At 49.2% G+C, this 23,622-nt stretch overlaps 1 protein-coding gene across 1 annotated transcript in view; it reads right to left on the reverse strand.

The window, feature by feature from the left end:
* Positions 1-23,622, reverse strand: part of LOC106491577 (collagen alpha-1(II) chain-like) — a 118,906-nt gene that overhangs the window by 57,073 nt on the left and 38,211 nt on the right. The window contains exons 4-8 of the mRNA XM_067308831.1: positions 22,236-22,431; positions 20,916-21,071; positions 18,914-18,955; positions 1,252-1,513; positions 686-1,170 (exon numbers count right to left, since the gene is read on the reverse strand). Coding sequence (XP_067164932.1) covers positions 686-1,170; positions 1,252-1,513; positions 18,914-18,955; positions 20,916-21,071; positions 22,236-22,431 — 1,141 coding nt within the window. The remainder of the gene's footprint in view (positions 1-685; positions 1,171-1,251; positions 1,514-18,913; positions 18,956-20,915; positions 21,072-22,235; positions 22,432-23,622) is intronic.

Raw genomic sequence — 23,622 nt, forward strand, 5'->3', positions numbered from 1 at the left:
CTCAGAGCCCATCAGTCTGGCTCTGGCCAACAGGACCCACACGAGATGAAAACCGAGAACATGATTAAATGATGTGAGACCATCTCTAGGGCTGGGGAGATAAGGAAACTGTCCTCCTCTTCCTCTTTGGTTGCTATTGAAGCTCCTTGAGAGACATCAGAAAACCTGCTGCTTATCAAGGGGATGGGCTGATGCGCAGACGTACACTTCACGCATGAAGAAGGTTTATCTGCCTGGTTTCTCATCGCAAAGTGCCAGGACCTACACTCAGCTGGCTGCGCCCAACACCCATCCCAGCGAGGAGGGGAAGAGCTGCACCCACAAACCCTGTCAGATATCCTGGGTGAGGACAGTGGATACCTGGTCCCACAGGTCTGACCCAGGCTTAGGAGAAGTATACGCAGGAGGTAAAGCCCCATCTCAGACCAGCACAGACACCAGTGAGGGGAACAACCCAGCGACTGGACTCCAGCACGTCTGGCATGAGAAAGCCTTCTAATTTCAGCCTCACCTGCCTACACCTCCCTGCCTTCCCCTGAATTCATGTGCTTTAGGACTAAGGGATGCTTTGAACTGGCTCCGGCTGTTGCTCCACTGCCTCAAGACGGCCTGCTGCACGCAGCCAGCCTTCGGCAGTCTCCCCATGCACCCTTTCCCACCCACAGCGATCTCCTCCTCTACTTACAGGCAGGCCTGGTGGTCCTGGCAGCCCCGGCGGTCCTGGCTTCAGGCGAACCTGCTGTCCACCCATCGTTGGCAGGACTCCCTGCTCTTGGCGGTCTGCAAGGCCCCTGGCTTTGCTCCCAGGCGCATTGCGGTGTGCGATACCTTTGCTGAGCCCTGTCTGCCGGGGGGTTGTGGCAGTCTCAGGCCTTATGGGAGCTTCTGAAGGATGCTCCAGGGTACTTCTGACCTCCCCCTTGCCCGGGGGCTCAGGAAGGACCTTGGGTACATTTCCATCAGAGGTGGCTGTCCGACTGACTGACGGAGAGAATTTGGAGAAGGAGGAAGGAGCGTCCAGATCAACGATGGCATCGACGGGTTTGCTGGGGGAGAGCCACACGCGGGAGCCCACGTCGCCCTTCAGCTTTTCCGTGGTGACGTTCTCCTCCTGGGGATCTGAGGCACGTTCCTTCTTGGCGGCTGGTCTGTTTACTTTGGCCAAGACTCCTGGGAGGATAAAAGCACCATCAGCCACTCGAGCATCACGATGCTCAGGAGAAAGGGAGGTAACAGCAACTACGGACTCACTGGAATTGTCAGCCACCGGTGGGCCATTCCTGCCAAGCCCTGGCCTGCCGGGGCCAGTGATTTTATTATGGGTGGAGTTCAACAGCTCAAAGCCTTCCTCCTCAATAGAAAGGCTTCCCTCCTCCTCCTCAGCAGACAGCCTGTCAGTAGCAGTGATTGAAGTCAAGGCACTTCCATCAGGTTGTAGGCTAAGGGTCTCCTGCAAATCCTCCTGCGTCCAAGGTGGCCCCAAGGTCAAATCGGAATCTGTGACTTTGGAATCCTGAAAAGGAAGGAAGGAAAAAAAAAGATTTTTTTTTTTCTTTTTAACCCAGCAGCTTTTTTCATCAGGGCTCCAGGTTTTGGAGGACACTTCTGCAGAACTGACCCAGTCCTGGACCAACTTGTACTTACAAGCCACTCTTAGCACAACAGTGCCCAGGCTTGACCAGGACTGTGTGAGCACCATGCTGCAGGCTGCCTCCCCCTGTGCTCTCCCTGCCTGCCGCAGTCTGACTTTTTCACTCCCCGCAGGCACGAGCACCGCGGGAGGGAAGCCGGCAGCCCACGACCCATGAGCCCCAAGCAGGAACCCACCACTTACTGCCGGCAGAGCTCAGTAAGGATAAGCTCAGTTGCATTCAAACAAAACTCAGCTTCAACAAGGGACCGCTGCCCAGTTCTCCTACATTTGTCGGGGTGATCCAAATTTAACACAAAACCTCCTTCGCATCGTCCCATCCTAATAACCCCAGGTATAATTTCCTGTGCTGGAGGGGAGAGAAGAGCCCACAGCTTAGTGACAGAAATCCAAGCCTGGGAGCGATCACTAAAACAATTAAAGCAAAGCCCATAAAGTCACACCGGGGATCGGTCCGTCCCCTCGGCCTTTGAATTAGCTGCTTCCACATATTTCGAGGCTCCCGGTAGTCTCGGGGGAAATAGTGCAGGCACAGACGTCTCGAAGCTTGCCGAGCTCCAGCCTCCACCGCCCGCTTCCTCCCAAACCCCACAGCAGCTGGAATAACACTTGTGGCCACCCCCCAGGGGCCCGGAAAGGAAGGCACACACAAGCCAACATGGAGCCTTTTGGACACCCGTGACAAATTAATTTAACACAGGGGCTTGCAAGGGATTCTCTTTGGCTTAAGCTGCCGCATTAAGCGGTCCCTTCGGGATAGCGCAAGTAGCAATGGCTCTTTCGGCCCTGCAACAAGCAGCGTCCGGGCACCTCCCAGGGACGGAGGAAAATTGCACTGTCTGTAGAAATATCCATACTCGAGACAAAAGCTCTGAACACCAAAAAAAAAGTTAAACTTAGCTAAACTTTACAGCATTTACCTGGGTTTAAAATGCACATCTAGTTTTATACCCAGCGCTAGCATAACTCTCTCAGATGGGGTTTGCACTGAGCCACAAACACCTCGGTGGGTGCAATGAGTAGTTGCCTCTCTGGAAACAGCTGACAGCATTGCTGTCGGCCTGCTCAGATTTTGCTCCACGCTCCCACTGAGCTCCGTGGAGGATGGACAACCTTTTCTGTCCAGCACGTGGCACCAAAAGCAGCGTGATGGGTCCTCAGCCCTGGCTGGAGGTCCTAGGGGCTAGCGCAACGCTGCTGATGAGCGGAGATGATCTTGAAAAGTCACTAGAGGGAGATGGAGGCCCACGCTTGCCTTGCGCGACTCTGGCTGGGGCATGGGAGAAGGGAGGTGCAAGGAGATACCACTCACCCTTCCCACCATAACTTCCATTAATTGAACCCATTGTTACTTGGCTCCAATTTTGCTCTGCACCACGGACCAGAGATGCTCACTTGGGAACGTCAAGCCGGATTTGGAAAGAGGGCAACTAGGAAAGCAACAATTTCAATGTGATTCTGCAGGCAAGGGCTGAAGGCACGGGTCAGGGAACGGCTCCACGCAGGCGTTCGTCCCGCTTCCCAATACCCCTGAGAGGGAAGCTCCAACCGGAGCCGGAGCAGGGCCATGCTGAAGCCTTCGCTTCACTGGAAGGTCATGTTTCAGAGTCCAGGAGATGCTCTCGGAGCCAAGACACCCCAAGAACAACAGCACTTTCATCAGGCAGCCTCCTCTCCCAAAACAGAGTCCTACCCGGCGGTTCAGCACCCTCCTGGTAGGGCTGAGCAGTTATTCTGCCATGCCACCAGAATGGACGTTTCTGAATTTTTCCCATCCTGAACGGGGATGGAAGGCGAACATTTTCAAGAAACATCAAGGTTGAAAATTTTGGTTTTGAAACAACTGGAATGCTTTCTTTTCAATTGTAAAGGTTTTTTTGGGGGGAGCCTGTGTTTATTGTGTATAATTTGTTATAATTTACTTTGATTTGAAGTTGTTTAATAAATACAAGTGATTTTATAAGTGAAAACCTAACTCAAATGAGAAAGGAAAGAAAACTTTTTTTTTTGAAGAGACAAAAATTAAGTATTTTGACAACTTTTCCCTCCCTTCCAAAATTTACTCAAAACAGGTGTTTTCCCCCTAAGTAGTTCTACATAGGGCAAATCAGCATCAACCTGAAAAAAGAGCAGAGCTCAAAAATCCTGCTGATTCCAGCCATGGGTATAAACCACCCTGACACAAATCCAGCAACTCTGGTAAAGCGCCTCCACAGTTACATGGACATGAAGAAGGTGGCCAGGCCCAGAATGCATCAGTCAACAGCAATGATTTTTTGTTGGCCCATCTGACATTGTGGCAGGTAAACTACGTGGGGCTGGGGATGGATTTAACACTACACACAGAAACCGGAGGAGTTAATCCCAGACCACATTGAGGTGTCACAACAAGCTTTTCCCAAATCAGTGCTGCAGATGTAGCCATGTTGAATTACCAGTGGCTCTAACAGCCCATAATTGCCCTTATTTCCTGGCCAAGATCACAGAAGAGATGAATTGCAGTCACAAACGGTTGGCACTTCCCCATGCCGGCAGAGAGCCCCACGGGCTGCGTCCACTCTCCGCTCCCTCCACCTGACCTGACCCCTCTTGCTCCAATCACCACAGCTGCAATCAGAAGGGACTTTGGGCCAACAACCACCGACTCCACTTCCTTAGCTGCGAAACGAAGCCGTAATACTGACCCCAAGCAACAGCATTTCTCTGAGCCAAGATGGTCTCCGCACACTGCGTATTGAGACTTTGGGGAAAACGAGGCTGATTTAAAAACAAAAGCTGCTGAAAGTCACTTCCCGAAGGGCAGAGCTTCATGCCGAGGTCGAGGGAGGATTTGCACGTGCCATCCTGCCGCTCAGGGTCCCTGGCTTGAAAAGATTTATGAACATGAGACAAACATGCCGTACACTTCCCTCTCACTGCACATGCTGCCCAACATCTAACCATCATACCAGTATTACTCTCTTCATGGACACTCTAAAAATCAATTTGATACGTGTCATTCAGTAACCTTCAAACATGCTGATTTGGTATTATTTGGGAGTAAAATAAGGCTGTGTCTACACAAACTTAACAGATAGGCACCTGGGAAAGGAAACATTTGGGAAGTATTTAATAACTTGGAATCACACTAGACCCCGCGATCACGACAAGCAGGGTCATGCTGCAATGAACGCCGCGTGCCACCCCACCTCGGGGGCAAGACGCACACGGAAGAGCTTGGAGGAGACCCCAGCCGCCCCCTTACCTTGGCAGGGCTGGTGGCAAGGCCGGCGGCTTGCAAAGCCAACCAGAGGCAGGGCAGCTTCAGCGCACGGCAGCACCGGCTGCGGGGGGAAGCCGAGGCGCAGGAAAGGCTGCGCTGCAGGGTGGCATCCCGCTCCGAGGATGCTCTCAGGCCCTGCCCACTTTGCTGCCACCAAGTCCAGCCCTGGTCCCCTTCTGCTGCTGCGGCCAGGCTCCAAGTACACCGCAGATCTTATTTTTTTGGTTTGGCTTTTTTAAAGCCATTGTTGACTTGGAGTTAAATGTGTAGAAGGAGAGCTGGGGAAGGAAACTGTATTCCATTCCCACGCTCTAGCTTTCCCCTGGCTCCATAAACTCTTTAACGGAATATAGCATTTAAACCCCACCAGAGAGCAATTCCGCTTTAACGGCATGCAGGGTAGCGGTGCCCAGTGATTTGCAACCAGTGCTTCTGCGTCCCAGCTGGTGTCAGGAGCAGGAGCATCCCTGGACAGCAAGGCTCATCGATTCAGGATGGGGACAGGTCTGGGCTTACAGGCATCTAGGGGACGAGCCACTTTCCTTGATCTTTCTCTTGCCGGTTCCTCTGGGTCCGTGTTATTCTGTTCATCCAGGCAGTGCTACCACCCTAACCAAATGTCCAGCATTCCTCTGGCACCAGGGTTTTTATGTCCCAAACAGCATGGTAGCCCTGTTTTTAAAGAAAGGTGCCTAGAGCAGGTATTAAATAGGCAAGTGGCAACCTAGCCCCAAGGAGTAAAAGTTGAGACAGGGCAGAAGAGACACTGCTAATGAGGACTGGCGATCCTGCACTGGATGCAACTAAAGGATAAAAATGCACGAAATGGGAGAGGAGCAGGGAGAATGGAAAGTGAGCTAGAAAAGGAAAAGAAGGTCTGGAGTAAAGATAAGCAGGAGAGAGCTGGGAAGACCCTAATTCTGAAAGGGAACTTCCTTGGGTTTTAGAACGTCTCCAGGGTGGAGCCTTCATGCCTCGTCCACCTGGTTCACCTGCCGACAAAGCTGCCCGTGGCGCGGAGCAGTCCTTCGCGCCCCCCGGGAGCGTGAGCTTGCTGACCCATGACTGTGTGCACCAAGCAGAAAGCAAGCCGCTGGGGAGGAAGAGAGCAGAAACGGGATGATATAGAGATCAAAATCTTTCCAACAAGAGCCTCCTGCAAACGCGGCTATCAGATGCAGCCTCCTGCTGGCACGTCATGTCCCTTGGCCTCCGTGACAGCTGACTCCCTGAAAAGAAATTCTCCTGCTTCATCTCCGGTCAGCTCCCTTTAGCTGGCTTTGGCAATTAGACGCTCTCAGATTTTCCCCTGGCTACTGCTCAACTTGGAGCTCAATCGCCAGACAAGCTCATTACCATTGCAGCCCCGAAGAGCAACGAAAGCTAAAGGATGCGTTTCCTGAACAGCGCTCAGCCTCTGGGTAATATTCAAGGAGATCCAGGAAAGCAAATGGCAAAAACCCTGCACAAAGTCATCAGAGCAAAGCTCCTACAGGGGACAGGCTGCATCCAAGTGGTTTTCATTAAGCAAAACACCAATGCATGGCAAACTAGCCTGCAGAATTTGGTATAAATTAAAATATGCTGCCAATTAAATCACAGTGGTTTTGTTGCCTTCGAAGTAGAGGGAAGTCAAGCTTGGAAACACGGAAGCAGCTAGCACTGCTCATCCGCAGCTCAGTGGGACTGGGCAACAGCCGGTGACCCAGGGCCTGGAGCAGCAAGGCAAGCACAAGAGGGAGAAGGCCGTATCCTTACCTTCGCATGGGGCACCCAGCGGCTGGAAACAAGCAGGAAAAGGCCCCAGACTCAATGCACTTTGCTTCTCACCCAGCGCACAGCAGGAGCACCCTGCACCCAGGCTCTCCTGGGAATCTCCAGCGCAGCCAGGCCAGCAGGGACAGCTCAGCACTCATCCCCCATTAGGCTGCAGCTGGCTGGACTAGTTTTCAGCCCAATTCAGGAGCTGAACTGACCCACCACACACTTAAGGGAGCAGTAGTGCTGACAGGGGAACTGGTGGCAATGGGCAATCAGGCAGGGGAAGGACGGGACAAGCCCTTTTGCTGCAGCGCTGTCTTAGATTGGCGCAAGCTAATCATAAACTCCACCCAGAACGCAGCACTTTTCTAGCAGAAGTTCAGGGGGGTTAGCTTGAGCCTTTTCCAAATGTTAGAAAATGAGCAAGGAAAGAGCATTCCTACCCTGCAATAAGGACATCCAGCCTAGAGATGAAGCCAGCATAGCCTCCACCAGTCATGTTCTCCTCTAACTTTACAGCAAAAACACAAACCCTACACTCTTTCTCAGGAAAGTAAGACCTAATTCTCATGGAAAACACAAGGAACAGCTCCTAAACCACTTTTTTTTTTAAATCTGAAAGCTGTTGGACCAAGGGTTGACACCACGCAGCGTGTGGAGCAGGCAAGGACAGAGCTGACTGACATCAGCTTTATCCACTGCAAGGTTGGATGTCCAGGCCACTGTGGCAATGCAAGCTCTCAGGAGGACCAGGTAGGATTCTTCAAGGCTTTCCCATCGTGCACACCATTGGGTATACGCCTTCCACCTCTTTGCATGTGGACTCAAGGTGAGAAAGGGCAGCCAAGATGGGCTTTCTCCCTGGATCTCCATTCTGTAGCTTGCCGTTTCTTTGCTTTTTCCATGCCACTACGCACTACTGACCTTTAGGGAGAGGAAACCCCAAGGGGTTAATGGCAGCTTGCATTAATAGTAGAGACTACCCAGCAAGGCTAGCCCCTGGAGAACCTCCCTCAGCTGACACAGAGGCCATCTGAAAGCAATTAGCAGCTGCTGTGGTCATGTGCATTCACATGGCTATCCCTCACATTAGACAAATACACAGGACCCCTGAAAATCCCCCTCTCCTCTGGACGTTGCCCCCAGAGCAGTAGCAGCACGGGAGCAGCATCCAGGCCTGCTGCGCTGAGCACCATGGCTGGGACCCTCCTGCCGGATGCGAGGGGAACCATGCCTGGAGCACCTGGGCAGTTTAAAACCACTGGTCTCTAGCTGTCATTCACAAAAATCAGGACCTAGCTCACCTGGTGGTATCTCCAAGGCAATCTCAGAAGCAAACCAAGCACCTGGAAGGAAATACTCTGGGCTTTCTCTCCCAAAGCTCCTCCAGACTGGATGGCAGTCTTGGCTTTCTGCACACCTGGGGTGCGATCGCTCCTACCTGCCCCACACTTCCAGGAGCAGGTTCAGAGCTGCAATGGCAGCAGAGCTCTCCAGAAGGGCCTCAATGTCCTGGGAGGGAGCTGGGCTGCCCCTGAAACCTCCCTCCTTGCCCACATTCATAAACACCCCGAATTGAATTAGCCTTTTCAAACACGTCAGAATCAATGGATTCAATTACACTAGTGTAAAATCCTTCAGAGGCCTCTTCAAAGTTACATGTAAGCCAGATTTCAAATCAAGTTAAGAGCCCCCTGCGTCCTTAGGTTTAACCCACTTCTAGTTAAGCAGTAGGGCTGGATGCAGACAGGCCTGGGAACCGGCAGCATTCAGGAAGGAGCTGTAGCACACAAACCCCCAAACAATAGGGTTTTTTAAACCAATACCCTTTAAAAACATCTGTCTGTTTTACAAAGTCCTTGCGGGCAAGAAATCAAATACAGAACTAGCCAAAATTCCACTCCAAAGAATCGTTTGTACATCTTAAACAACGGTTTGGCCGTTAATTATAAGGAACTAAATCCTCTATGATGTACCCTTCCTGGTGGGGTAGGAGATGCTGCCCCGTCACTCGTGCTGCCCCTGGGTTGTGGTCGCTGGAGGAACAACCTCATCCTTGGGGACCTAACCGAGCCCCAAGGCAGTCGTTACAGCAGCTGCTCATTGCTTTGCAGCCAAAAACGCAGAGTTTCTCATGCTTTGCTCTGCAGGCACCGGGGAGATCCCGCTCCCCAGCCTTGCTGCTGCCTGCCGCGAGGAGCACTCCGGTCCCACCGGGGCAAGGAAGGGCAGCAAAGCGAGGGCCACCAGCACACTCCCAGCGTTCTTCTCACGTTCCTCGTATAGGAAGAGCAGAGCAGTGCCAGGACTGCAAGGGGACCCCTTTACATGGGACTTTTAACCAGGCTGAGCCGGGCAAATGTCGCTCAGGGATGGCTTCCGTACCACTATTAACACACTAATTAACAGCCGCTCGCCCATTTTCCTCCCTGAACAACGCAGTCCGTTACCTGCATAACTTCTTAGCAAGCTACAGCAAAACCCATGGCAGCTTCATAGGACACGTTCCAATATCTGTTTGCACCCGGATGCTCGGCCTGCCTTTGACCAGCAAGTATACTCAACATCTCCTGGTTTTATTTGCAAACCTCCATCTCCATCTAAAGTCTAAAGAGCACCTGAAATTTAAAAGGGGCTGAAAACTCATCTCAGGGAGAGGCAGAAGAGGGCATTCGTTTACCTCCCAGACTCTTCTTGTGGAATTTACTACACGCCAAAATGAGATGAGAGAGCCAGTAGCGATGGGGACTGGGCCTGTTTGCAACTTCAAGTCAAAATAGTTTTAAAAGTTGATTCATTCCAGGGTTGTTTTTTTTTTTTCCCCTGGGTGTTTTTTTTTCTTTTTTGGTATTTCCAGGGCTATTTTGTAGAGGGGTTGGGGACGTATTCTTCAGCCTTCCCCAAAGAAACCCATTTGGTGTTTTATTTTGCCACTGAATTTATTAGCAAGCAGGCCTGCATTAACCTAGGGTGTTAAGGGCTTCAGAATCTGAAAGTGAAAATATTTAATTCCAGTTGGAAAAAAACACACCAGGTTAGCCCAAGCAAATGCTTCATCTAGATTTTCAGTTCAACCACCGAAAAATCCTTTTCACTCAGCTCCATCCTCCGATTCACAAGCACGGGGGCCAGCAATGCCTGCTAACCTCCTGAAAGCCCCACAAGTACCAGAGCAGCGTTGTGAGAGTTTTTTCCTCCATCTTTTAATGTCATTTAAATGTTCCTGTTCCCTTTCAGTAATTAACGCTACTTGACCACTTACAGCAGTGCCTGGGGAAGGTGCAAGGAAAATGTCTGACTCTCCTTCGACAGCCTTGCCCCCATTTCCCAGCCCTCTCAGCAGGGCTCCCAAGTGTGCCTTGTCCCCTGCCAGGAGAAGGGATGGGATCAGCACCATCAGCATTGGGCAGGAGTCACCTAAAGCCTTGCAAGGCGAGCAGCCTGCAGGAGGGGAAACGTTCCTCTCCCCTTTTAATGTGCTGATGCAATTACAAAACCCTGGGGTTTCATAATTTCTCAGTCCCATCCCAGTAAGGATGAAATTGGGAGACTGGGGAAGGAGGAGAGTCTGCTGAGCACCACCTCCACTGCAAGGCTGGTTCTCCATCCTGGGCAATGCTTTGGAGGAAACAGGTTGCCCTCACCACTGTGAAGCACCAACTGTCCAAGCTGCCTCGCACAGGGACCAGGAGATACGCAGGGCCTTGCCGCGTTGTGGAAATATGGGTGGTGTGTTGATGCAGAAAGGTGGCCAAGCGAGAAGGGACTGCTGGCACATCTGCACCCTCACGCAGCTCCCTCGGAGGGGGAGCAGGTCCCTCCTGAGCAGCCAGCCAGCCCCACACCTCATTCAGCCCTCCCAGAGCCTGGTGGCATCAGTACAGGGAGCTGCCAGGGGCCATCTGAGTCCAGCACGAGGAAGAACACGAGACAGACACCAGCCACATGTATGCCTTAGGCTTTAGACAAGTGGCTGAAGGGACAAGCATAACGGAGACACAAAAGGAGTGCTGTGGCTCCAAAACCTGTCCCAGGCCGCTGTAATCTGGGTACCACAACCTGGACTGCAATCTCCCATCTCACAGCAGCCAGCAGCAGAGCCCCACATAGGCACAAGAAACTCCTGCAACAGGCATTTTCTCATTTAATTAGGCAGCAAAGTCTTGCCCATGAAAATAGAGGCTTGTTGCTTACAAGCTCCCTCCTGGAGACCATGACGTCCTCCCCATCTCCCAACCCGAAGTTGTAAACGGAGCTTGCAGCTCTGGCCAAGCCAAGCGGGAGCATCCCAAGATGTGGGGGTGGAATCAGAGGGCAGAGGAGCTCGATGGCAGGAGCTCCATTTGCTCTACAACCACCCTGATTTCACCCAGGGTTTTCTTTTGGCCAAGACCTTTGCTAATAATTAACAGTAAGGCAAGGAAATAAAAGTGCCTAACAGAGCCATAAAAGGAAAGATTTGGGCACTAGATCAAAAAGTGTGTGCTGGCCCACTGCCGTCTGCTAAAAGCTACGCGGGAGCTGCAGCAAACGGACCCCAGAGAGCTGAAGGAACATGCAGAACGCGGGAGCCGATGGCTTCCCAACTGCAGGGGTTTAACAGCTTCACTGTTAGCACTTAGCTGCTATGGCAAAAAAAAAATTTAAAAAAACTTTGCTAAGATTATTTCGCATTCTCTGCCGCGACTTCTGGCCCCAGCCCAGTGCTGGCAGTTGTGGTCCACACGCAGATCGCCTTGTAGACATCAGATGATGTCTTCTTTTTCCTAGAGAGCTGCACTTGGCAGCGGTACCACCGAAAACTATTGCTCTGTCCCTGGAGCACTGGCAGGCCGGGCAGAGACCCCTTCACACCTCCTCGGGGCACTGAAAGCCACCCCCAGGCTTTGGGGAGGGAGGTGCCAGCAAGCTGTGGCAGGACATTCGCTCATCTGCCCCCCTTGCTGCTGCCACGGACACTGGCCTCTGCGATTCTCAGGGGCTGCCGGACGCATGCCTGGAGCAAGAAAGCTCTTCAACTCAATGGGCCATTATAGAGGAGCCTTTCTTTTGCTGCCAAAAAAAGAAAAAAGCCATCCGATGCCTAAACCTACCTTGAGGTTCAGGTAGAGAGGATGCAAGGGTCCTACCAAATCCGTTGAAACAAATTGTCCGAGGCATCACTCCCCTCAGGAAACCTGAAGGAACATTTCCAAAGCCTCCCTTCACCCCATCGCACACCACCAGCAACGGCTGTCCGCAGACTGGCCAGAGACCCAAACAACCCTTTCCTAATAGATACGCCCCAAACACGTACTGAAGGTGGGGGACAAACCTTGGCCTATGGATGTGACTAGCTGCGCGACTCCAAAACGCCAGCGAACAGCTCATTACGGGCCTGGCCTCCGCTTTACAAGGCAAAGACTGCAGAGAGCTTTAATGCCTTGCAAAGCACTGGTGTCACCACTAAAATAAAAATCCAGCCTCATTTTAAATGGCAGAGGAAAAAACCTAGGCAAAGCTGGGGAATGGCACCAGGAGAGGAATACCACCATGGGAAGGCAGGGCTTAAAGTCTGCTTCCACTTGCCCCAAATACCAGGTTTAGAGGCTCTTTATACCAGGTTGCACATATGGTATTAACCAGGGGCTGTAAGCTGTTGCAGTGACAGAAGCTAAAGCATTCTGGTATTAAATAGGTGAAGTCAGTGCACAACAAGTAAATCAGTGCAATACCCACCACGTTAAGGGATGCAGACTCCAAGCAGGAAAGCGGGGGTTTATCCCTGGCAGCCTGAACTAAAACATCTTTGGAATTTCTAAAAATTACAGACGAGCCTTTTCTAATTCAACTCTAGCATCCAGCATGGGAAAGCTCTATAGCAGAGACTCTCATCTGGAGAGCTCAAGAGGAACTGGTCTCTAAGCTAGAAGTTACTGGTCTCCTAGGTGCAAGCAATCATGACTGAATTGTACTGGTTATGCATAAACAGAAGAAAAACACCCAAGATCAGGAACATACATGCTTGTCCCTTCAAAGTGTCCAAATTTAGAGTTAAAACCCATTATGGGAAGAACTAGCTGAGAAAGCAAAACTGGGAACTGCTTTAAACAGTTTAGAAGTTGCCCAAAAGAAACAGTGTTGAGGGAAATGACATGTGGGTTTAAAAAAAACCCAAAATTAGATATGGGAAGGGGGGGGAAATGAGCATAAATTGAAAGCAACCATTAAAAATGATGTATTATTAAAAAAAGAAAGGGGAGGTGGCATGTGATAAGCAATTCGGAGCCTGTGGTTTGTGGAGAATTGACGTGGACAAAGCAAACGCAGAAGGAAGTCGTCTCTGGTGAGGCCACCCCGTGTTGCAGCGAGAAGGACCCCTTGGAGGCCCGTCGCTGCACAGAAATGGCAGAGCTGTCAGCAGCAGCGTGGGAAGACAGAGCTGTAAAAGCCACGTTTGTCCCATGTTTGGGAAAAAACAGATGACATAACCAGATGATAATGAAATACTTTCCATTCCAAAAGCGACAAGGAGGAGGGTTAAATAAAGACCATTCTTCAATCCAGTCCTGATAATTCCAACTGCAAAGCTTTAAAATAGCAGGCTCTCCAGAACATGAATACTGCTTTTCGATTTGGCTCTGAAACCTGGGGAAGTTCCAGGGGACTGGGGGAAAAAAAAGCTTTATGTTGTGCCAATATGCAAAAAGGCAAACGGGAGGCCTTGAGTAATTACAGACCTCTTCCCCGAAACCGATCCCAAGCAAAATAATGGAGCAACAGTTACGGGGCAGGTTAATAAAGAAACTGCAGATAATGTAATTAATGCCATGGCTTTGAAAAGGGTCCCTGTGTACTAACTTGGTACCTTTCCCGAGGAGATTAGAGCATGTTGTTGATAAAGATAACAGCATTGATATAGTGATCCTTGACTTCCGTAGGGCATTTGAGTTAGGACAGCTTGATACTATGATCCAGAAGCTAAACTCATATGGAAACAAACTTGGTCAACGTTAAGGTTAAAAACAGCCAGGAGCACAGCTCTCTGCTTCCATCGGCAACAGGAACCCAGACAACTAGCTCAACATGGTTCTTGTTTTCACCCACATCAGGCCGGATGAAGATTTCAAACCTTAGTGACTTCTCAGGAAACAGTTTTGTTAATAGACAGCTTTTCTATCTACCAAAGGTACAATATGATTTAAAGCTCATAGTCAGGGCAAGACAATTTTGAACAATTTTTTTTTTCAACACATTCTAACAACAGCTCCCTGGAAGAGCTGTCTGGGAGATGTTTCATCATGGGAAAGTTGAAATCAAGAGTGGACGATTTCCAAAGTGATCTGCACTCATTTAAAAAAGGAATAGTTTCCAGGAAATCCTGCAGGCCAGATTAGCAGAAGATGAGGTCAAACATAATACATCTTTGGATCCATAGCATTTATAGCAGGAGTTTTGGGGGAAGAAATCCTTCCCAGCAGTAGACACTGACTCCCTCCTCTCCACATTGGCCCTTCTTTCCTCAGAGGGTGCAAAGAGATTCAGCCTCACCGCCCAGCTGACACATTGCTCTGTCCATCCCCAGCTGCCTGCAACCCAGGAGAGCAGCAACTTGTGCAGGAGCCACTTGCTAAACCAAGAATGGAATAACTCAGCCCACTGATGCCCCCATCACCACTTTGTGTAACCAAAGGCAGCAGCTTTTGCTCAGTCAGTTTATATAGGGCACCCAGGTGCTGTATTTGGGAAATGAATATATTGCAAGCCAAAATAATTAACATGGTCAATGATTTCTTTCTGGTGATGTGCAGGATACCTCAGAAGTGCCCCATTTCTAGAGGGGGCTCCCCAGTACCTCATCTGGGCACTCAGAAACTGAATCCCAGAATGGTTGAGGTTGGAAGGGACCTCTGGATATCATCCAGTACAACCCCCCTGCTCAAGCAGGGTCACCTAGAGCACATTGCCCAGGACCCTATCCAAATGGCTTCTGAATATCTCCAAGGATGGAGACTCCACAGTCTCTCTGGGCAACACAAAAGCCTGCACATCCCCTACAAGCTCAAGATGCAAGGGCCAAATGTGGACTGGAAAGACTCTGAAAGACAACCTGTGCTTCCTGCCACACACCAACATACCTCTCAAACCACGTGTACCTCTCCTCTGACAGCCTTCAAGGCAAAAGCAGAGCAAAATCACTTATAAGGGACCCCTCGGCAAGCAGCAGCCATGCTGGTGTTGCACATCAGTGAAGTGCTTTGCTCCAAGCACATGGCTGTAAACCTCCAGCAGGACACGATAAAGTGGTGGGAAGCGTAATGCCCCATAAAGGAGCTCGAGCAGCAACAGAGAAGTCATCATTCAAACCAAGCCCACACTGGAATACTAGCATATGGCAACCCATAAAAATCAGTAAGGGCACAAGAACTGAAAGCCTGCAGAAGGTCAGATCATAAAAAGTTTAAGTCTAGCTGTAATTCTGACTAGATGATGCCTCATGGCACAGTTAAATGGAACAGCATTTTATTGAAACGCAGGGAAAGAGTTTAAAACCATGCCTAGATCACAGTCCTAGTCAGATTAACATGCACCTCTTACTGAGTTTATCACACAGTGGAATTGAGGTGCAGTAAGTTATCCACAGATACTTTATCCTCTACCTGAAAAACTGCTTCAGAGGTTTCCAGATGGCTGATTATGGGGGTCACAAGAGAACAACTCAGCCCCACTCATACTGACTCAAGAAAACTGCCGAGAGTAGCGGAGGTACTGCTTTGCTCAAACTGTCAGGCTTCCCTGGTTGACCTTGGCTACAAACCTATGGCAGTATTTTCATACTGGAGCAGATTATCCTGAGAACCAACAGTCTGCAAGGCTGCAGGAACCAGCAGGGCAGAAGACTGGTATTTATTCCACAAGGGGTTGTCTTTATTAGGCAGGATGGGCTGAGCACTAGCAGTTTGCTATAATTATTTTAAAAACCAAGATCCAAGAGTATGTACATCTCCTGATTCAAGCAGGCTTCAGCCTGTTTTGGTTTGAAGGGAAGGAATGAGACTGGATGCTCTGTTAGCACCTTGACATTAAGCAATCGAAAAGGTGCTAACAAGAAATTAGCAACTAAATCTCCATTAACTGCTTTGAAGTTACCTTTACAATGGAGCTTCCTAGTATAGTTGAACATTCTTTTTGCCATAAAAAACAAGTTTTCCCCCCCTCTTCTCTATATATGAATTGTGTCTAACCATCAAGAGCACATTTTGATTGGCTTTATTCCACTGGAATGTTTCTTGATATGATCAAAAACTAGCAAAGAAAGTAGCATTAAATACAGTCTTCTACACTGAATACAGTATATTTAAAAACCTTAGAATAAGAATTTTTAGTTAAAACTCAGGTTTGGTAGCAAATAAAAAACCTCACAGAAGGTTCTTTTTTTGCCATCCAGGTGATAGTAAAGTACAAGCTCATTCAGTCCATTTTCACTGCTGCTAAAAAGCATTGCTTGACCCAGCTTGAGGGTACGTGCTCCCAAACTGTGCCACGCACAAGCATCTCCCCCGCCAGCGTAAGCATGTGCAAAATCAGGAGCAGAGACAAGCATTTGTCCAGTGCACTGTTCTGGTTTATTTGGCCTTCTGCTTCCTGGAATTGTTTCTGAAAAAATTACTTATTTTTGGCAAAAAGCTCCCCGGTTGCTAGCTTGCACATGCTATAAAACTAGAAAAATGATACCAGCATCACTCTATGGTTTCCCTTTCAGGCTGCAGGAGGGTTCAGCTGGGAGGGCAGAGGATGCTGCCTCTGTTCAGGCATCCTCCCCAGCCTGCCCCCGTGCAACAGCCCACCCTCTAAACCGGAAAGATGCAATGTTGCAAAATAAACCCCCCTCAAATCGCAGAGGCCAGGCTGAAAATTTAAAAACTTTGCAGAGAGTTCAAATGCTAAGAGCTCTGCCTTGGTTTTTTTAGTTACTAGGACCAAAGATAACTTCTAAAAGGGGAACAAACAGTCCAGGATGCTGAAGTCGTATCATATTTGCACACATGCAATGATCACATCTTCTGACTACTGTTGAGCAACTGTTATTTAAGAAATATCAGAAGTTTTAAGACTGACTGACTCCAACACTGTTAAGTTCAGTAGCAAAATCTGAGCATGAAAGGAGGGAGATTTCATGAATAAAGAGCATTTTCCACAGAGCTTTCATGACATTTTAAAATCAAGAAAAGATCTAGGAACTAGCTTGAACTCTCAAGGTGGTTAAACCAGTGCAATTTCAGCTCTGAAGCCTCCTTGAAAATCAGTGGGATTTTGGCTGTATTTAACTTTTGGCTTTAGAATCCCAAATTTATTTGCTTTGAAAAAAGCCATCCAGCACAGACCCAGCCACCATGGGAGACAAAGGGAAGATGAAAGGTAAGAGAAATGAGTCAACGTTATCCATCTTTTGAAGATTACTGAACAATTACAATCTACCCCTTAAAAAATTACAAAAGGGATATACTGTAATTTAAGTCTAATTTAGGTTGCCAGTAACAAAACTGATCTGTTGCCTTCATTTTCTTATATCTTCCTCCATCATCACCTAGCACCTCTACAATCAATTAGCCCTTATTAGCAATTAGGGGATACACTCACAGGCTAATCTACTTCTAAATGAACAAAAAACCAGAAAGCACAACAAACTGTAGCTTTGGACAGTCACTGCAGCTAAGCTGATCTGCTCTCCATTATTTCTAAACTGTAACATGTTAGTAGCTCTTTTTCTTTTAATAAATCCAAATGAGCCTTTAACGTCAAAGATCCTGAGGCGTCTCTGGCCCTGATTAAGTGCTTGAAAAAAATAAACTTGTCCCAAATCCAGAATATCATTAGCTTTCCCCTGTGGACCTATGAATTTCACGAGCTTTCTTTCCATGGCAGCACCTCACCAGTTCACACCAGTCACTCAGAGCTGCTGCCTGTGAGCCTGGTTGGCAAACAAGCAAGATGACAGTTGGAATCGGATAGCAGAAGGTGTCCAGAACAGCATTGTGATTCTGATGGCTGAAATGGCACTAGCCAGAGCAACACATGCTCTTGAGGGACCTCAAGAATTAATTCTAGTGAGGTAGGGAGATTTCAGACATGCGGGAGAAAAGCAATTTTGCCATTTCCTTGGTACTCAGAGTTCATTATCAACCTATAAGGACCATCATCAGTAAAACGGCAGCAGAGTGCAATCGCATGCTCACCTCCAAGCCTGCCTGCTGCTACGATACTTGTGTCCTGAGCAAATCCCTCACATACAGAGTACAAACCCAACTGTAAAAGGCCATCTGGTCATACATGAAGCTTAGTTTGTATTAAGGTGCTAGTACAGTGTAGCTAGACAGTTTAAACCACGTATGATAACAACCATCCGCAAACAGTTAACGGCAAAGCCTGGGAGGGTGAAGAGAGTATGGAAGGACTCCGTATCGCTCAGTCATGCAAGACAGGCTCAATTTACATTTGCTGGCAGGTTTCCGCACCAGGCTATCTGTTTGCATGAACTCCAATGACAAACCTTGGCTAGAAATCACACACAAACCAGAAACAGAGGCCTTGCAGCCCGCTTTGCTCACAGCGATTGCTGATGGACCCTAATGCAGGAAGGCGAGCAAGACAAGCGCTCCGAGCTCCTCCTGTGCAAGAGCACCCCAGTGGGGCAGGGGTGCCGAGGAAGCAGCCTGCAGCCCCGTGCAGGGTGCCAGCACTGGCCATGGCACCCAGCAGTAGCAGCTCACATCTCAGTCCACCTTCTCCTGGAGAGTGGTGCCAGAGAAGCACCACAGCCTGTAACCCCCAAAATTGCCTCTTCCCACTGCAGAGACCTCAGCCCTTCCAGCTCCTCAACTACAGCAAGCAGCAAGTCTTCCCTGCACAGATGCTAACATCCCAAACGGGGAACAAAGCAACAGTTATTCTAGCCATAAAAAGCCACAATTTTCCCACCAATGCCTTCATCAAGCCACCCTCCTGGGCTCAAAGCAAGCATTCAGGAAGCTCACCTTAGCTTCCACCAGCTCTGAGACATGGCAAGTTACATTCAAGCCATTTAAAAGAGATTACAAAGAAAATTGTAACTTGTAGCCTTGCCTGGATATTTTGGCTTTTTCTCCTCATGATTACTCATTACACCCAGGAGACATTATGATGGTGAGACATACCAGAAGGAAATGTGGAGAGGGCATCCCCTGCACATACCTCCCACATGCCATGCAGGAGAGTCATACCTGAGCAGAGAAGTCCTGGATTTCATTGGTTTCTTTTGGCACCTACACAGTTGGAGAGAAAGAGGAAGAATATCACTGCCCAAGGAACTGAACTGACTTAAGCATGTGGTTATTGTTGGCTCTGGCATTTAACATGCTGCCTCCAACTGCACTGGAAATATCCAGGGAATGCACACTGGGAATTAGCCATTCATAGCTACATCAGGGAACAGCTTTCAGTTAAACCTCTTGAGTCTTTGGGTGGGTTTTGTGGTTTCTTTTGTTTTTTTTTTTTGAAGCTCACCAGCTCTGCGGAGGGCCAGCAACGGATGGGAACTGGTGCGATGTCAGGCAGAATTATCCCAGGGCTTCCCACTTAGTCAACTTACTGAAGCTTAAAATAAAACCTTCTCTGTGTTGGCTAAGCCACTGGAGCCACTCAGATGAGTGCTCTAGGCCCATATAGCACAAGAGAATACAGATAGTAAGAGCCCATTAAGAGGAATCCATTGCCTTGCAGGCTCAGAGCACACCTGTAGCTTGTTAAATCATAGAGATTTGCCCTATTTCTTAGCCCTAAGGATCAAGTCTGACTTTCCTTATGGAGCTATCGCCAGTAACTAAGGGTTGTTAGCATGAGAAATGCCAGGTATTGTTTTGGGGATGACTGTGGGTAACATTTGCTGGGAACGCAAACATACTGATCTCACTTAAAGCAGGCAAATAATCAGCGTGGCCTCTTCTTCTCTGCTTTGTATGACGTATTTGGCTGTCTCTGCATTTACTCTCTGGCAAAGCCAACTCCTAGTTAATCCCTTATGATTAGGGCTTTTCCGAAAAACCTTCCTCTTAAAATAATAAACATGGAAACTGATGCAGCACTGCACAAGGTATTAAGCAATTACTGCAAGCCTGTTCCAGGACCAGAGGCAAGGAAGAGATGCAGTGAGAAAGCAGCATGAGCAGATCACTGCTGCTCCATCTTGGCCACCTGGGCTCGTCTGCACCAGGAAACCCAGGGAAAGGAATCAGCAAGCAGGACTGGGAGAGGGCAGATGCTTCATCCCACACCCAGCTCCGTTCCCTCATGCTGCCCCTTGCCACCAGCCCTCCCAGCTCCTCGCTAGACCACTCGAAGGGCATTACACACAGGAGGTCAGTGCCAAACACTGATGTTAGGAACTCGCCTCTTCCCCCAGAAGCGAGCCTTTTCCAAACAGTTACAAGAGCCTTTCCAGCCTGCAATGAGACAACTGTGACTTCAGCCTCCCCACCTTGTCCTAAAAAGTTAGTGCACTTGTTATTGAAAATCCATCCTAGCTGACTTCAGTGCTTTGCCTAGAGATGAGGGGTCTCCCCTGGCCAAACTCCTGGATCCTGAGGAAAGCCAGGGTGGTTCATGCTCTCAGGAATTTAGTACAATTGATCTGGGCTTCTTTGGATGGGAGCATTTCTTGAAGATTTATTGAATAGTGTAAGCAAATAAAATCCACAAAGCTTCCATTCTTCTGTCTGCTATGCTGACAGCTTAGAGGAGACAACATCTGAAAGGAGCATGCACCAAACAGTGCAATGAAAAGAGATCTTGCTGGGTGCAAGCACAAATTTCAAAGTGGAACACAATTCCTGAGCACAGCTTTCACCCCACTCCCAAAAAGCAAAGCTCCAGCTGCAGCATTACTCAGTAGCTACTCAAAACTTCCCCGTTTTAAACACCTGCACATAGGCAGTCATATACACACCCAGGCTTTCTTTGGCACAGAAACTTTCCCTCTAACTCATTTTCCATTTGCACCAAAGCTGTCTATGACTTTAAGGGAGGGCTTGAATGGCAAGAGGAGAACCACCCTGTGTGCTGGCCACCACCCCCATCATAACGTCACTGCATCTCAGCTCAAAATGAAACCCAGGTCTTTCCAGGTTGCATTAACCCACTGGATTGTTCCTTCCATTTGAATCAAGTTACACCAGACAAGAGCTTGGTCCAACACCCCCAACATTTGTTAGCTACCCTCAGTCACACCTCCAGCCAAGCTGGTGAATGCTCCCACAGGGAGCCCGAAGGGTTGAAGAAAGTCTCCGGACTGAAGGAGCCGGTGCAGGTTGTGTTGTAGCTGCGACAGTGTTCGCTGGCGGCTGCTGAGTCTCCCATCACAAAGGTCAGCTGCTGCAGAGCACCCTGGGGAGGAAAAGATACAGAAATCAGTTTTCCCATGTGCCTTACTAGGCTGCCCTCCCTTTTTCTTAGATAAGCTCAGGGCAACTGTGAAGTAATTTGTTAGCAGTGCAGCACCATTGATACACGGGCGGCTTCTCCGCATGATATGACTGTACAGAGGAAATGTCTGAGCCTGCTCCATCCACCTGATGCTCCTCTGTAGTCTGCCAGCAGCAGCAAGTGCCAAGAGGAACATGTCAGAGCTACCAGCTGATCTCTTCATTACAGGATCTAAATGAAAAGCTGAAATCTTCCTCCCCAGGCTGAGGGTCTGGCTGGGCAGCCTGCTATAGAAGAGGGAGATTAGAGCTACCCTGCAGAAATGGAGAAGGGCTTCATGTTGGTGATACAAACTAAGGGATCTCAGAGGCACCCCAGAGACACTATGGGATATCAGAGACATCTCGGAGATAAGCTCCTTGATCAAATCCCTTACCCACTGACTGTACAGATGACTTCGCTGCACAGCACAACTCGCGGTCACAGAGAAGAGTGTGAGAGGCTATGTCAGCTTAGGCTGTGGATAGGGGCTACAGCACCCTGAGGCAGCTCAGAGCCAGCCGGTGTCTGCCTAAACTGGCAGCACAGCCTGAGTATTAGAGCATGACGACACACAAGTGATGGTGACTCTCTCCTCTCATCTCCAGACCACTGAGCACATCAGCCTGGTGGAAATGAGGCTGCTCCATCACAGCATCCCCCATGGATCTTGCCCCAGCCATCCATGGAGCTGTTATTTTGTGCTTCCCAATGTTCAGAATGCCCTTATGAGAAATCAGTAGGCAACTAAGGCAAACATTGACTGAACCTCTACAAAAATCTCCTTTGAGAAGTCCCCTGCCAGGAGGCTGCCTGGACATCTACAGCTGTGCTCTCTGGGAGCAACATCAGAGGGCCATTTCTCAGGGGGTCTCTTTACCACTGATGCTTGTGTTTCCCTGACCCAGAAGCAAATATTTTGCATGCTTCAGTCTTTACCCAGTCCATCCCCCACACCATGAAAATACATGGTGTGTTTTAGCAAGAGAGGAAAACAGATTCCTTCAGAGTTGCAGCCTCACTTCATCCAACTAAAGCAGAAAATGTCCTCAAACACAGCCCTGCCAGGTCTGCCCAGGCTCTCACCTCAAAAGGAATCTCAAAGGATTCGATCAGGCCTCCAATGATGATCAGCCCCTCAGTGGTGACTCCCATCCCGAAGTAATTGGACCAGCTCACTCGCTCCACCAGCCGACAGTCTACATGCAACTCCAGCCTCTCCAAAGAGATGCTGAGAGCAACTTGGTGCCAGGCCCCATCACCAAGAAGGGAAACTGGGAACCTGTGTTCCCCCGAGGGGGAAGGAAAGATGCAAAATGAGATCCTCAGCATAGATGCTAAGGACAGTAAAACAGAAAATAAGTCTACCTTATTGTCACAAGTAAGTACCATCACTCCTCTTGCAGCATGAGAATACTATTTCTATCCAATGGATTCGGGCACCTCTACAACCAGCCAAGGTGTCAGCTAAATTACTGCTATTTGTGGCTCTTCCATTTGATTCATTCCCAGTTTTTTGCAGGGCAAGCTGTAGGCTACCAAAGCAATGATACAGGACCTCCTCTCCAGCATACCAGCCCCAACACTTCCCACACTGCTTGCTGTCGAGAGTCTCTGTGCACCCAGGAGCACATGTGCTAGGTCAGTAGGGGATGACAGGGGTTGAGGCAAGGCAACCATGCTGGTCCTGGGCTTTGACCACTGTGCATGTCAGTGCTACCAGATAGTCAGAAATTCCACCCCGGTCTGTCACTAGCCAAGTGGGAAGGTTTCAGAAGGAGCAGAAGCATCTGGCCACAAGCCACCAAAACCAAGCAGGCGGATGTGCCCATCAGCATGGCATTTCAGGTCCAGCTGAGAGGAGGGCTACCCTTGTTTCATTGGTTGTGTCAACATGGGTTGACATTTCCCTCCACTTGCCCTCGATTTCATTGCAACATCTACAAGCCTATCTGTGGACACAACTATGCCATCATCTCATCACCTACTGAACCCAGCCAAATCATGACTGACCTCTGATGCTTGCAGGGAGCTCCTGGTGGGAGCATGGCTCCAGCTGCTGCCATGGATGCTCTCTGCCTGGCAGTGAGCAGCAAAACTTATTGCAGCTTGCATCCAAGGCAGGCCAGCCAGGGGGCTTCAGAAATAGCTTTCCCAAAGCAAGTGCTAAGGTTTTCTTCAGTGGAAGAGAAGTGCTGTCATTCCCAGGATTAGAAGTCACCACACCAGGCTCTTAAAATGGCTTTTATCATTCAACAGATCTCCAAGCACTTTGCAAAGGAGATTGCTGTTGTTACCTAACTTCCCAGGCAGGGAATCTGAGCCACAGCACTGGGCTATGACTTGTCACCCAGCAGGACCAGAATAGATCCCAGTCCAAAATAAAAAGCTTCATGTATAGTCCTGCTTTTCTTGTAGTTACTCCTTCATATGCTGGACTTGGCACTGGCTGGTTAGATGTGCTGCCTGGGCT

This window comes from Apteryx mantelli, chromosome 21 (genome assembly GCF_036417845.1).
Source record: "Apteryx mantelli isolate bAptMan1 chromosome 21, bAptMan1.hap1, whole genome shotgun sequence".
Taxonomy (NCBI): Eukaryota; Metazoa; Chordata; class Aves; order Apterygiformes; family Apterygidae; genus Apteryx; species Apteryx mantelli.